Below are 15,461 nucleotides of genomic sequence, written 5' to 3'. Positions count from 1 at the left end.
AAACAATTATTGTAATCATATCAAATGTTCAATAAATGTTTGATTTTATTCACTTGAATCATACACAAATTAGGACTTAGTTTTTTTTATTAAGATGTTTATTTTGTTGAGGAAAAAGGACTGAAAAAAGCTTTTACTTCATTTTACTCATGCATATTTGCTGACAAAGATTTTATCATAATGGTTTTGAATGTTCTACTTCAGATTTGTGAAGTGATCCACTTTTTGGCACCAAGTGTTGACCATAGATAAGAGTTTAAACCACAATTAACCATCAGGTTATTTATATCGAAAGATATGAAACTTTATTTATCGTGATACCACATTTGTTCATATTGTCCAGCCCTGACAGTATCATAGCCAGACTAATTTTACTGTATATACTACTTTATTGGTTCTGTCGTGTATGGATTATAGCTGCATTCACTCGTACTGTACATTTATTAATTATGTGTATATCACAACTATCGTATGCACTTCACTTTGTTAGGGTTACTGTGAGCAATAAGGTTACGTAATCTAATCAAACAAATAATAATCGAACTGATGTTCTTCACATTGCGTGGTAATGTTCCATTAATGTTAAACAAACCTGTAAAAATGTACAATAATATAAAAGTATCTTAACGTTTTACATGCAAGAATTGTGCATCACCACATGCACTCAACATCTTCATATCAGCGTGATGTGATTCCACTGAAAGGCACTAAACATTATTATATTGCCTGACTCGGAGTCAAATGGGCACTAAAGTGCTCTTAGTTTGAACTGCATCACCTGTGGGCAAGTAAATATAATCTGTTTACAATCTATTATACCTCAGTGTGACTGAGTAGTTTTGCAGTTGCTTCTGATTGAACAGAGGTAAGGTCTAAATAGGATTGGGAGTTTTAATACTGCATTACAAACTGGGGAAGTGGACTTTACAAGGAGCTAATCACGCAGGGAGGGTCTAACGAAAGACACTGAGTTTTGGAGCTTCAGTAGGGCGTATTGTTGTGTGGCAGTTTTGCACCAGAGCCTCGTAACAAGTTAATGTGGCCCTGCCCAGTCCGAGTCCGCTTTCTTTCATGTCTTAGAGTGAAGTGAGTTATGTCATGTATTACCTATATACCAGGCACTTCCGCATGATCCTACAAGTCTCTGCTTGAAGTATGGGCAGCAGGTTTAGTCATGCAGGGCCATGTGCTTTCTTCACTTGCAGCACAGTATCAAAGTAATCTTCATCTGAATGAATCAAAAACCTAATTTCTGACTCACTGCCTTGAAGTTGACAAATGTTGTTTCAGCTCACTGGAGAACACCACATGTTCTGACATGTTGTTAGCAATCAGATCAGAGATGCTGCTCTTTGGACTGCAGATTATAGTATTATAGTCGGTAGTATCAGTGTTAGCCTGGTCTCCGCTGGCATCCCTCAGAGCCATACACAAGTGGCTTAGTTTTGGAAAAGGTGGCATTTTATTGACAACTGAGAGCTCTACTTTTTCTCATCTGATCTTTGAATATTTGGTTTATATTTCTTCAACAATCAAGGTTTTAGTTGTTGTTCTGAAAAAGCAGATGGTTGTAATCTTTAATCCCTGTGAAAGGGTGCTTTCTCATTTAGCATTACTTGTTAAATGTGTCAAAACAAAGGCTGAAATATCTCTGGGTGGATTGGTGGATCACTTTGGTGATGCTCTGACTTCTAATCTTCAAATATCTCAACAGCTACTGGATGAGTTGGCACTAGGGTTGGTTATCATTTAAAAATTTTACGATACCAGTACCCTTAAAGTGATACCGATACCAATAGAGTACTTTTTCGATACCTTGCATAAAATACCACCTGTTGAACCCATAGTAGGTCATTGGTTGTCTTATTATTTTTATTGTTGTTGTTGTTATGGACAAGCAAGGTTATCTATCGATCAGTGACAAGTGATGTGAATAGCAAATAAAAATGTACAGAGAAGTGTTAAATGATACCAGAAGATGAAACCAACGGAAAGCCAAGCTTGTGGTGATAAACATGCAACAGTGACGAACATGCCTGAGACCGCAGCTGAGCGGCCTTTTTTTATACAGTTTATGGTGCAGGCACATAAGGGGGGGAAAAAAGGTGTGCTCTTAGCTATCTTTGAGTGTGTTGCTAGGGTGTTTGGCTGCAAGCAAAACAATACAAATATATAATTTATTTGCTGCGATCTGGTTACAAAGAGTATCAATTGAAGTACTGGTTTGACTGGAGACGTTTCGATTCTACTCGATACTGGGCTGTTTCGGTAGATACCATAAATGAATAGAGTAGCGATACCCAACCCTAGTTTGCACAACACATTTTACATTCATGGTTCCCAAACGATGTATGCCCCTGACTTTTCCACCACACGGTTGACATTTGTTGGTTTTGAGTGAAATGTCTACTATTGGATGGGTAAATGTTGGTAGTACAAATATTCATGTCCCCCTTAAGGATGAATTATAATAACTTCTACGATACGTTAACTTTTGATCCAGTACAATCAGCAAGTTAAAGTTTGTCCTGTTTTCTTTTTACATCGGCATGTTAGCATTGCCATTGTGAGCATGTTAGCATTGTTTAAATTGGCAGCAAATTTCCTCCACCAAGGACAATAAAGAATGAATCTGTAGAGAATGCATGTCTTTCAAACAGTGTGTAACTCAACTTTCTCTTTTAAAAACTTTTAGTCTCAAAGCCCAAACTGACATATCATGATGAAACCATCACGATTGTGTTATTAAGCTCTAGAACTGGGGCTGAATAGTAATTAATGTGAGTAACTTTTATGTGTAAAATCAGTTGAGTGTCCTTTTTAATAATTTCAAATGAAAAGTTTATTTTAATGTAAATGCTCTGTATTTGTATAGCGCCTTTCTAGTCTTTTCGACCACTCAAAGTGCTTTTACACTACATCTGCATTCACCATTCACACACTGAGCCTAAGTGCTCAAACCGAAACTAACATTCACACACAGTGTGAATTCACATACAGTGGTGGAACAGCCACCAGGGGTAATTTGGGATTTATGTATCTTGCCCAAGAACACTTCAACATGCAGCCTGGAGGAGCCGCCGACCTTCCGATTAAAGGGCAACCCGCTCTACCTCCTGAGCCACAGCTGCCAATATTAAAAAAACTACATATTTCTACAGAGTGAATATAGTGGGTTTTGAATGATCTTGTTGATTTTTTTGAGTCACATCTGTTGTAATGAGGTGTCTGTTAAAAGTGTGTGTTTCTCTCTGTGTGCACAGGGACCAGCCTGGCTCTGACCATACCAGCACTGACCTACTCAAGTCCAGCTGCAAGTTACGCTGGTCCAGAGAAGCCCATTACTTGTATCTTCGCCGCCTCTCTTCACGCAGCTACTCGGCTATTACGATGGTACGTTTACATGGTGTTTAATGTTGATGGTGTGCTTTCAGAGTGTGGTAGTCTGCTTTGACTCTGTCTACACTGTATGTGTGGGGCTGTTGACCCCCTACTGTTTAAGTATTTATACTCAACATGTCTGCACTCATACTTCACCAGATACGAATCTATTAAAGCATTAGCATTTATTATGCTAGTTTGGAATCCAGTCACATGGATTCCTGAAGCAGCTTTATGATTATTCTCTGATTATACACATACAACTGTGAATCTTTCAGCAAACACTGGGACAGGTCCATCAAGCTTTGGTGATTTTCATACTGTGACGTCACTTGCATGGTTATGGGTTTCTCTCTTGATGAAAATTTCATGAATTTTAAGCTTATGAAACTCTTTCATAATCCCATCATTGGATAAGCTGGAAAATGCATGCATGCATTTTAAGCTGCAAACAAGGCTGCTTCTCTCCTGACTTGCTGCTGCTTTGGAGATGTGAGGTTTAGTGAGTCAGTGTTTCCCTGACTATCTTCTATCATTATTTGAATGAAACTACGCTTTAGTGACCCCTCCTGCATCCAGGATGATGATTAACCAGAGAGACATGTCATGTCCCAGAAGCTTCATTGTTTTAATGACTTGGTCACACAAATTAATCAGGCCAGCGAAGCTGTTTTGCATTAGGATGGCCTATTTTTAAGGCCTATTTCACATATTTCAGTTGATGTGAAATGTAGTGATTTGACTCAGTCGACCTTCATTTTACTAGACTTTTATTCATTCTGAAGGTGTTGCTGCTCTCAAGTTAAACATTTTGAGTTAAGTGTTGTCTTTTTCACCAGCATAAAAGCTTCTACAATTTCTTAGAATGGTTGATATTGAAAGGAAACAGTTACATTTTATGTGGTATTAGGGATTTTGGACATTTTCAGGGTCAGCCAGCGTTCTTATCTGTGATTTGTCTCACGCTGATAAAATACCAGATATTGGCAGGCTTGAATGGATAGTATTACACGCACGCACGCACACGCGCGCACACACACAAACAACAACAGGTTATTGTGTGACAGCTGTACATGCTTGTCTATTTCTTTCAGACTTTGCTTCAGTTGCTTATGTATAATCAGAATCAGGTTTATTGCCAGGTACATTTTCACATACGAGGAATTTGGCTTGGTATGAATTGGTGCTTACAGTACATATAAAACATAAATAGTAATATAAATATATAAAAAGTAAGGAGATCAAAAAAATTACAAGTGTATATAAAAAATACAACAATACTACAATTCTGACAAGTATGTGCAAAAGTTGGCAACATGAGCATAAAGCACAGATGAGCATTGTTGTTATGAGAACCTTACATTTTACATCCTCATACATGTGTGTACTTTTTGTGTGGGTCCGTTTCATGGTTTGGGTCCCTTAGTTCCAGTGAAAGTATGATTGATTGATTGATTGATTGATTTTATATATATATAAAATTTTATTGGCTGCATATGCTTAGAAATTTAATAATGTGTGGGTTTAATTGTTTTGCTATCTTTAATCTTAAGTACTTGAAATATTACATAAACTATTGTTGTTTTGCCTTTGGAAAGCCGCTGCTGTAAATATAGGCTATCCAACATACGTTTTATACACTTCAAAATACATTTCAAATGAATTCCCTCTCTGCTCAGATACGTTTTTAAATTGCGTGTCAAACTCTGCAGGATGACGCATTAAATCTGTTATTGTGCTATTTGTCTGGGAGCCTCACAGCAGGATCACTAAAAATCAAAGGAAGTTTTGGACGGTTCCATCTCAGCGGTATGAGGGGTGGCAGCCCCCCACCAGACTGTGTCTGTATTGTCATCACCGGTTCGTTACTATAGATATAGATAGTTTTTAAAATGTAAACGACATTAATGTTATAACACGTTGTTTTAGTGTACTATTTTCTATCCCAGCTGCTTTTTAAACTCCCAACACGACCACCCCCACTCCCATTGCTAAAAGCTGAACCAAGCTAGAAGTCGAGGCGCTACTTTCTGCCCAGAGTGTGTGGTTTTAGGAAGAAAAGTGCGATATTGGAAATAAAGTAGACTAGTCTTTTAGAGTTTGAAACTCTGTTCTTCAAAACGTTGGCCTATATCCCACCGGAAACATCTAAACTAGTTAGTTTTGTTTTAATCTTTAGTACCAGTCCCGGCCAGTTCAAAGTGCGTGATGCCAGTAAACGGAGGAGGGCTGCTCTCTTTGAGCAGATACGCAACTCAGTTTTTCACCGTAAGTACAGCTAAATTTAAAAGTATGCATAAATACAAAACTCGAGAGATAATAGCGCTGATATAATCCTGTGTTTTGTATGTAACGTTATGTTTTTAAGGAGAAGTAATTATTCAGGGTTTCCATGAATCCCTGTTGCATCCTGTTGCACCTGCTAACTGTCAGCTATGGTTTGTTAAGACTAGAAACACTTATGAAGTTAATAAACCCTGTTTTGAACCTTATTTTGAACCTTGCTTTGACCCTATAAGTCTTAATGATGTATCGACTATTGCCATATTTGATCGCCTGGTCTCATTGAAGTTGACGGACAGTGCTCATTTGCCTTTCCTTTGGTGGTCAAAACAAATTTTTTGCTTCCTTTTGTCCTCTTTAATTACCCTATCTCTTAAGGAGCAACAGTTAACGGTGGCACAGCTCGCAGGGCATTACTACCTAAAGGCTACAGATGTCCAAAGTTATTATTATGGATTTATTTTCAAGTTATTCATATGTTGTTCGTTCTTGTGCCTCACGGTGTAACGAAGCTCTGTCGCCAGTAGGGGGCAGACTTGTCCAACTTCTCTGTCAGCTGGTTGTTTGTTTTTGAGCTGTTCATTGTTTCACAAACGCCCTTCCAAAAGGTTACAAACTGTTTTCTAACAAATTCATACTTAACAAAAGTATGGCCTGCATGAAACATCACATTATACCTCTGACTACAGCCAAATATCTTTAGTTTAGTTATACAGTTAAAAACAGTGAATGAATCATTATTTTTCTCTATTGTACATACTATGGCGACTTCTTTCATTTGAACTTACACTTTGATTTCAGCATCTTAGACAGTGCAGTAAAATTTCAATACAGTTTTACATTTTTTCCTGTACAAGTTTACAAAACATGTTTTTGTTTTTCTTCATCCCATCTCCAGCTGCCTTGGGACTGAAACTTGTATAGAAAAATGTATTTAGAAATTTATAACAATAGCAGTTCTGCTTCGAAACCTGAGCTGAAACTATTTAGTTGATTAATCGATTGGTTTGTAGAAAATCAATTGGCAGCAATTTGTATAATCAATAAATCATTTGGGTCACTTTTCAAGCAAAAATTGGCATCTTATAAATGAAGATTTGCTTTTTTCTGTTTTAATATTATTGTAAACTGAATAAACTGGAGGTTTCAACTTTGGTTTGCAGGGTTTTTTCCTGGCTCAGAATGGGCCTTTTGGGGGTGACTTTGCACGACAGTAAGCATGATCAGTATTCGTACAGTAAAGGCCATCAGTTACCTTATAACTGAAATCTATGCATTTTCTTGTTATTTCTGACCATTTGATAAACAAAATATATCCACAACCTGGAGGTAGGTGTATATAAGGTATAAAAGTAAAGTAATATGTTAGTATAATTATTTATTTACGGGTTACACTTGATTTGGATAATCTGCCTACAGATATATTTTTTAAGTTGAGATTCAGCTTTTTTCGCAAATAAAACCTTTTTCTGATATTAGCCTACACCCCCGTGGTTAAGGTTTGATTAGTGCTAATGTTTGTGTATTCATTATAGTTTCAGATAATGGTATAGGCTGCTATAGCTTACTATTAGTAGCCTAATATTAATTCCAGTTAAAGGTCTAGTGTGTAATATTTCTGAGGCTCTGTCGACAGAAAAGCAATATAAGATCCATAACTATGTTTTCAGTGGTGTATAAAGTCTTTACATAATGAACCGTTATGTTTTTATTACCTTAAATTGTGACATTTATATCTACATAACCGCGGGCACCCCCTGCTGTGGAGGTCGCTGTATTTTGTCGTCATGTTTCTACCGTAGCCGACAACGAACAAACAGCGCTACAGAGCGCGTTTCATCATCACGGCATTCTTCTTCTGCTTGTGTAATTCCGGTAGTGTAGACGCCCGTCACTACATTGAATACTTACAAAGAAGAAGAAGAGGAAATAGTAATGTACAGTCTCTGAGTAGTCCTCTGGTTTATTAGAAGAAGAGAAGTGACATTTGGACAAATTAATTAGCAATAAAACCGTAACATTAGCTTAGAGCATGGAAGCATAAGTCAGCTAAACTTTTACTGACTGGTAGGAAAAAAATGTATTGTTAGTTGGATGGGTTTATTCTCCAGCACTGTGCTTTGGCTTGTGGTGTTATGTTAGTTGGATTTTTTCTCCAGTGCTCTGTTTTGGCTTTGTCTTTTAAATTTGTGAGAATCAGCTGATCGCTAATTGGCAATAAAATGGAAGCTTCCAGCATCGAAGCTCAGATCAGCCAGCTAAACTTTTACTGCGCTGGTAGAAAAAATATGTAGTTACCTTCCTGAGACAAACAGCTGATGAATATTATTGCTAATCGGTAACAGCAGGGAAGCTCAGACCAGCAGCTAAACTTTATATTTTACTGCCCTGGTGGAACACATGTATTTCTTTTTACTGCTAATGGTGATATATAACAAGACCGTGTCCCTATCAAGTGACCAATAATAATAAATACTTTCCGAATTTGCATTAAAAAATGTTATTGGATATTGCTTCCCACTGTGCACACAAATGTGTAATTTGTACTTTCACATGCTAAATGCCCATTAAAAACGTTGCACCATTTTACCATAAGCTGAAATTATGGCTGTCAGTACTACTTTGTGTTTCTGTTGTATTTCAAAAAATTCTAAAATACATTTTAATATTATTTACAGATTGCTTATCTAATTAAACAAAGCGAGAGGATCTTTGATAATTGACTATGCCTTTGTAAACTTTATGTATTATATGGTTTATAATGGACTGTGGTGCAGAAACAGTGAGGCTTACATTGTCCTGGTATCTGTCAGTGGTCATACTTGATGCACTAGATGTGATAGTTTTTGATTTACTTTGGTATATTAGTCCAGACGAGCCAAAGCTCCAAAGATGTAAAATAATGTGTTACAGGAGTATCATGTAGCACTTCATTTCTTCATGTGGCTGTTGTTTGTTAATGAAAAAGTAACTATAAAGTAATAATATTCAAAAAAAACATATAGTTTTATATAATTTCTTAATATATCTAGAAGAAAACTAATTTCTTGACTGGCAATCTCTTTTATTTCATAGATCTTTGTCCTGTCTCAGGCACTGTAGCTAAACTGCTCGCTTGGGTAGGGGAGGGGGGGTGCAATTTGCAACCCTCACCACTAGATATCACTATTGGGTTGTGTTCAGTCATTAGGTTATTGTGCAAGAAAAATGCTCTACATGGTGGTCAGTCTCCGATTTGTTTATGCAATGTACTAATTGTCAATAATAAAAACCGTGCATACAGAACAACAAGTTAAACATTTCTAAAGTTTGATGTAGTGCATCAGCCTTTTTTAATGTCTCGCCTACTCCAGGCTGTGATTGGTCGGTTCACGAAAAGTGACTTTGACGAGCAATTGGCGCACACGGCTGCATGAAAGGCTCCCGATCTCCCTGCGGAGATGCTGATATGGCGAGGGCAGAGAAGAGGACCGGGGCCTGAAGATGTCTCATTTAAGTTTATGTTCTGCTTGCTCAAAAGCTGTTTGATTTATGGCTATTAAAACACATTAGGATAATATTTGAAACGCTTCTTCAATTCTGATCATTTTGGTGCTGGTGATTTTCCTTTGGCACTCACTAAAACCTCTTTTGGGGGGGCGACAAAATTTTGCGATGCAGGAAAAGCCCTGGTTTGGAAAAACAATTGTAGAAATATAGCCTAGACTAAACTATGAATCGATAAATCAAAAACAAAAGTCAGTAGATTAAATGATAATAAACATTTAATTTGCAGCTCCAAGAAGTACTAACGTGCATACATCCTATTTGGCATGCACCCTTTTTTTTTAAAATTATTTTATGAAATTCATGTGGAAATGCGTTTATATTGTGAACTTTGTTTTTTTTTTTTTTTTTTTACCCTTACTCAATAATTCATATCAAAATCCCCCAAAATATTGTTAGTGAGAACCACTAACACAACCAAAGAAGAAGAAAGCAAACAACGTTTAAATTTGAACATCACCCAAAGAGACTTTATTTCAGTTCAGCTTTGAGTTATGACTGAACTCTCCCCACATATTCTGTTTTTCTGGCTTTTGAAGAGAGTCGACTCCTTCTCTGAATAAGTTGTTTTGTAAGTCACGTCCTGCGAGGATGACCCAGTATTTCAACCTCCCTCCTCATTAGTGGAAATGTGTTTGTGTTTTGTTATGTAATGGCCAACACTCAGGAGGCTAGGACTTATCCAGCAGGCCTGCCTGCGAGCAGCCATCATAATCATATCACATGGCACAAGAAGACGGTCTGATTTAAAAACTGGTTTGGCCTTGCCCGAAGCGCCTGCTTCTAAGTCATTTATCTGACTTTCATGAGTTAATATGTTTCCTCTGTCCTCACATAGTGGCATTCTCTTCTGCTGTTGTGGGGGTTTTTTTTGGGGGGGGGGGTGAATGGACCCAAAGAGGCAGTACTTCTTCATGAGTATTTTCTTTATTGATATGACACATTTTTCACTTAGGGTGAGCACAAAAACGAAATACTCTACCTCAGTCCTCGCATACAGCCCACACAGTTACAGGGTATTGGTTTGAAAGATGGGATGGTTTTCTCTGTTGTTTTAGCTCCAGTTTGTTATTTAGCTGTAAAGGACAAGTGTATTTGGATAGCACTAAAACATTGTTTGGGAATATGTACTGCGCAATATTAATCATTTGATACAGTTTAAGATGAAATTCCAGATGGACATTTCCAAGGGCAGTGCCAAAACAAAGATCCTCTCTGCTTTCTCTGTAGTGTATAGGTATTCACGGTCATATTGGATCTCTGTAGTCTCCTCGCTGCTGCTGGTCCTCTGGTTTCCCCATTTTAGGCCAGAAGATCAAAAAAGCGGGTTAGGATGGGTGAGCTGCCAGCTTGAGTCGTGCCCCCATTTCTCTAAGCCTGGGCCTGAGATGTCAGCACCACACAGATTTCACTTTCCACTGTAGTACCCCCTGGGAAAAAAAACCCCAACAAATTAGCACTCTGCAGACGTTTAGTTTTAGTTTGTCTTTGCTGGTGTGAGAATCATCTCTAAAACTTTACATAGCGTCTGACATATCTTGGGGTCTGGGGAGACATCGAACTCAAAATTTGTGGTGTGATTTATTGTTGTGTTTGTGGATGAAGACTCTGGTGTTTAATCACCGCGTGCCTGTGCAGAAGTTGGTGTGTCTCTGTTTACACTGTCTGCAGACGGTGGGATTTGTGCTGAATGTAGGCCAGCAGAATCCCTCTTACGTCAAAGGCAGGCAGGCGGGCAGATGCAGGAGGAGAGCTGCTGGTGGTTGTGCAGCTGTGACCATGGAGGAGGCTGCGCCGCACATCAGTCTGCCAGAGCACCGCTGGCGGTGAACAGGGAGAGACACAGATAAGAGACGGAGAGCGCCAACGATGAAGACCGTCCTCAGCCTGCACAGGAAATGGGCCCACGCGGTCAAGACCATACGTATCCTTCAGGGGCTCGTGAGTGAGATTCTGCTACCATGGCTCAGATTTGATCAGATCTGGGCAAGTGGCTCGGCCATGCAGCTGGACCGGACTGGTTCCGAGTGTTTGTTTGTTTTTTTTCTTTCCTTCCCTCTTTTTAGAAATGGGTTGAGTCGAGTCTTGGGCTGAAATGAGTGATCCACATTTGCAGAAAAGTGCCATTGACTGTTATAAAATTATCATTTGGGATCGAAATTAATTGTGTTTCAAAGAGTAATGGCCGATGTAAGCAGTCAAAATCAGAAGTGGCTCAGTGGTTCATTTTTGTAGAGAAATTGAAGAATGGTCTGTTTTTGGATGTTGGAAATCAACTTTCAGTGATGTTAAGTGATGGAATATTTTTGACAAAAGTTAGTACTTCATTAGGACTGGTGGATGGACTGACTGGATTATTGATCAGTCACTTAAAAGTAAACTAATAATAATCAAGGAATTATGTAAGGAATTTTCTTCTTGAAGATGAATCCAAAAAAGAATGTTATAGTAATTGATAATCACCGTAAGTGTCGTTTGCAGCCCTAGACTTTGCTGAGTTGTCAGGTTTTATGACTTGAAGTTTAGCCGGTGTGTATCTTACGGTTGATCTGTGTAACCTGCTGGTGTTTTAATGGAACAGTCTGTCAGAGAAGGCGCTTTCATCTTGAATTGTTTTCAAGAGCTTGTTAAAGAAAGCTAACTGATGTTCAGGGGTTATCATCAATATTTAATCAAGCTGAGAGAGAGAAGTTTCTTAGACAAACTTGTAGTAGCTTGTACCCATCAACGGCCTGCCATTGTTCTACTTGGAGCTCCTGGTTGTGTAACGACAGCACGGGCTAATGAACTGGCTTTGTCGTTACATCACGTAATGCATTATTAATCTGCTCAGTGAAATGAAACTACCCATGGTAATCTTTCCTTTCTGTCCACAGAACCCGGTCATGGAGGAGACCGTGTGGGAGCAGTACACCGTGACCCTGCAGAGGGTGAGTCCCATCTGCACCAAAGCATACCAGACCTTATCTCAGTACAGTATTTACATTTTAGCCATGAACGTGCAGGCTGTTACACCCAGTCCTTCACAGGGAATGCATTTAAATTATTAGTTTGACACGTTGCAGTCAGCAGTCATCAACGGTTAAGAGAGCAAAGCGCACTCAGACTACACATGTAACAGACATTTCCCCTGTCCTCTGAATGAGAGCTGGAGTAAATGTATGCAATCATTTATTCATTAGTTTAATCCTCAGAATTATGATTAATTAGCAGATGTCAGATGAAAGCTGGAGCTCCCTGTATGGTGGTGTGGAAAACCAACATGGCAAGATCAACTATATCATAGGGCTGGGCAATAAAACAATAATGCTAATTATTGCAATATAATTTTCCTCAATAACATATAACAAATGTTTGATTTAATTCATTTGAATCACGAACGAATTAGCACTTCGTTTTTCTATTATATTTTGCTGAGGAACAGGGACTGAGAAATCTTTCACATATTTTACTCATGCATATTTGGTGAGAAAAGATTTTATCATAATTGTTTTGAATGTTCTACCTCTAATTTTTAAAGTGATTCACTGTTTGGCAAATGTTTGTCATGTTGTGACCATGAAGAATAGTTTAAAACCACAATAACCTTCACTCAGGAGCAAAAATCATCCATTAAACTTGAAAGAAATAATGATTTGATATTTATCGTGATTACGTTTTTGGCTATATAACTTTTTTTTATATATATCTATATACAACTATGGTAAACATAGTGGGGCAATTAGCCGCTAAACAGCCACATATTTCCATCAAGAGTTGGTAGAGACCAAATCTGAGCTGTAAGAATGACCATTGATTGGACTTGGGTTCTGCAGGGGGAATTTTGACTCATTACCACAGCATCATAAAGGTTTGCGTGAGTAGACACCAGCAAATTAATATTGTAAGCTAATCTGAACGGTGTGCACGCAGAATGACATCTTTGTCCAAGAGAACACTTTTTGTTCATTTACTACTTTTGCCTTAACGAATATACAATTGGGGGCGTTTCAGTTTTATTGTGCAAAGTAATGGGAGGGTAACATGCAAATAGGTTTATTTATTACAGCAATGTGATCTAACAAGGCTACAAGCAATTTTATGTGAGTGCAACAGCATCTGTATTTAATACGTTTGAAAGGAAGGTGCAAACTGCCAAGTGTTGCGCAGAGATGGCTGCTGTTGTTGTTGTGAAAAGGCGACCCAGCCGTAATAAAAGAACATGTAGAGAAATTAAAAATATTAGATGATATTATTCTATATCCAATGTATAGAAATAAAATTATATTTTATTTATGCGATGAACTATATGAATAGAATTGGGTTGTTTTGTATTTTCCTTGAAGCTTTGGGAGTACTGTTGTATTAACATTCATGCCAATACAGCAAATTTCATTTCGACCTAACTTCTTTTCTCCGGGAGATGGAAGAATTTAGACAGTTGCGTGGCACTGCGGAGAACCCCCTGCTGCAGTAGTGCATGGATCACGTATAAAATTCATCCAGCCAAAGGGAACGATCACCAACTGTTCACAGTGCGGCAGTCGTAAAGCGACACAACCCATTGTAGGTATCGGAGAGGGAATGGGGCGTTGGGGTGTACAGGGACTGGAGATCGCTGAGCGACCGGGCACGGTGTGGACGGTCGGTGATTGTTCCCTCTGGCTGGATGAAGCACGATCTGCTGGCATTTCCTCACGTCTGGGTCCTTCCAGCATACTGTAGCTGTTTCTGCTGGGATTTCCAAAGCAGTGTTTCAGGTGTGCTGTCCCAAGTACTTAGTGTAATCTCAGGCAGGATGGCAGGTACATATGATTTCCACATACTCGGGATGCACTGAATGAAACAAACAAACATTTTTATGCGGTGGCTGCTTTCTTTCCCGACTCTCCATGGGGAAAACCATTAAAACATGCAAAACCCTAAATACTGCCACCTCAAGTGTGTTTGCTCCTGTTGTCATCTACGCAATACTTCTAAGTTGATCACCCATAACAGTTACTACAATTGCACGTGCAATATTTTAGAATGCACACTCAATTTAGTACTTAGTATTTGAGATGTTAATAAATAAATCCGGCCCATATATAGTAATTTGAGAAATATAAAACCCTAGTTTTATTTAACAGAAGCCACTGGTCTCAAGTGTTTAGTGTCATTTGAACGTAAGCAACTATAAAAGTCCTTTGTCCAAAAAAAATGCTGTCTAAGTTAAATCATGAACTATGAGATACTGACACATTCTCGTTGATAGTAGTAATAATCGCTATTTACAGGCGTGTTACATCTTCGTGCCACATCTCGCCACCAGCCAAGTGGACCAAGTTCTACACTGCTGTTAATGTGAAACACGTGTACGGCTATGTGAGCAGAGCAAACCAGTTGAGCTTAGGTAATCATGCTGATGAGCTCATTGTCTCGTGCTGCGGTTCACTGAAGCCAGAAAAGCAGATTTAGTGCAAAAAGGTCCTCTGCCGCAGGCGTGTGACCCCCGACTCTCAGCCCCGCCACAGCCAGCTGTCACATTCTGCTTTGTGCATGTACTTTTTGGTCTCTTCTACCATTTGTTAGCGGAGTAGCATTTTTCACATCTCTTGCCTTTTTTTTTTATTTTTTTTTTTAAGAAAAAGTAAAGGTGCATATGGTAATCATAACTTTACCACACAGAACTGACTAGGATTAACATTAACAAGTACAGCAAAATATAGTTATAACTTATTTTAGTAATTACAACATACACAAAACATATAAAGCACACAAAGCTAATAAATATCTCGGGTAGCAGACATTGCAAACAGATGTTAATGGACAGAAGATGAACTGGAGCTTTATGTGAATAATGAGTAATGTTTTCTGTTTGAACATAGTTAAAATTTATTTATATTCAATAGCCAATACTCGAATAAACAGGTGAACTTATTTTGTTAATGTGTGTACTGTACGGTCAGATTACCAGATGCAAAGTAAAAACAAACATGGAGGAAATGAACACAGAGGCTGAGATTTTAGAGGCACTGTTTGAATCCTGGCACTATTTTGGATTTTACTTTTTAAATGGCAAAGCAAGGGTTGATTTGATAAATGATGTTTGTTAACTCAAGTGTGGACACATCTGGAAGAAGAAATTAGACTATCTGTTGCTTTAACTTTCAACCGACTGGAAACAATCTGACCGATCAGAGAACCCAGCTATCATCCAACTTCAGAGACACACTTCTTAAACATCGTCCTTCTGAATAACTGAGAGTTACATTTACCAGCAATGGAAAAAA

At 38.4% G+C, this 15,461-nt stretch overlaps 1 protein-coding gene across 4 annotated transcripts in view; it reads left to right on the top strand.

Annotated features, from left to right (window-relative positions):
* Positions 1-15,461, top strand: part of tjp2a (tight junction protein 2a (zona occludens 2)) — a 50,797-nt gene that overhangs the window by 12,165 nt on the left and 23,171 nt on the right. Inside the window, exons 2-3 of one of the 4 annotated variants that reach the window (XM_046066126.1) lie at positions 3,264-3,393; positions 12,087-12,140. In XM_046066126.1, coding sequence (XP_045922082.1) covers positions 3,391-3,393; positions 12,087-12,140 — 57 coding nt within the window. In that variant the 5' untranslated portion in view covers positions 3,264-3,390. Of the gene's footprint in view, positions 1-3,263; positions 3,394-5,380; positions 5,650-12,086; positions 12,141-15,461 lie in introns of those variants that run through there. The other 3 variants (XM_046066125.1, XM_046066128.1, XM_046066124.1) reach the window with 3 other exon arrangements.

Source organism: Micropterus dolomieu, linkage group LG13, assembly GCF_021292245.1.
Source record: "Micropterus dolomieu isolate WLL.071019.BEF.003 ecotype Adirondacks linkage group LG13, ASM2129224v1, whole genome shotgun sequence".
Lineage (NCBI taxonomy): Eukaryota > Metazoa > Chordata > Actinopteri > Centrarchiformes > Centrarchidae > Micropterus > Micropterus dolomieu.
This window is presented reverse-complemented; position numbering and strand designations above follow the sequence as displayed.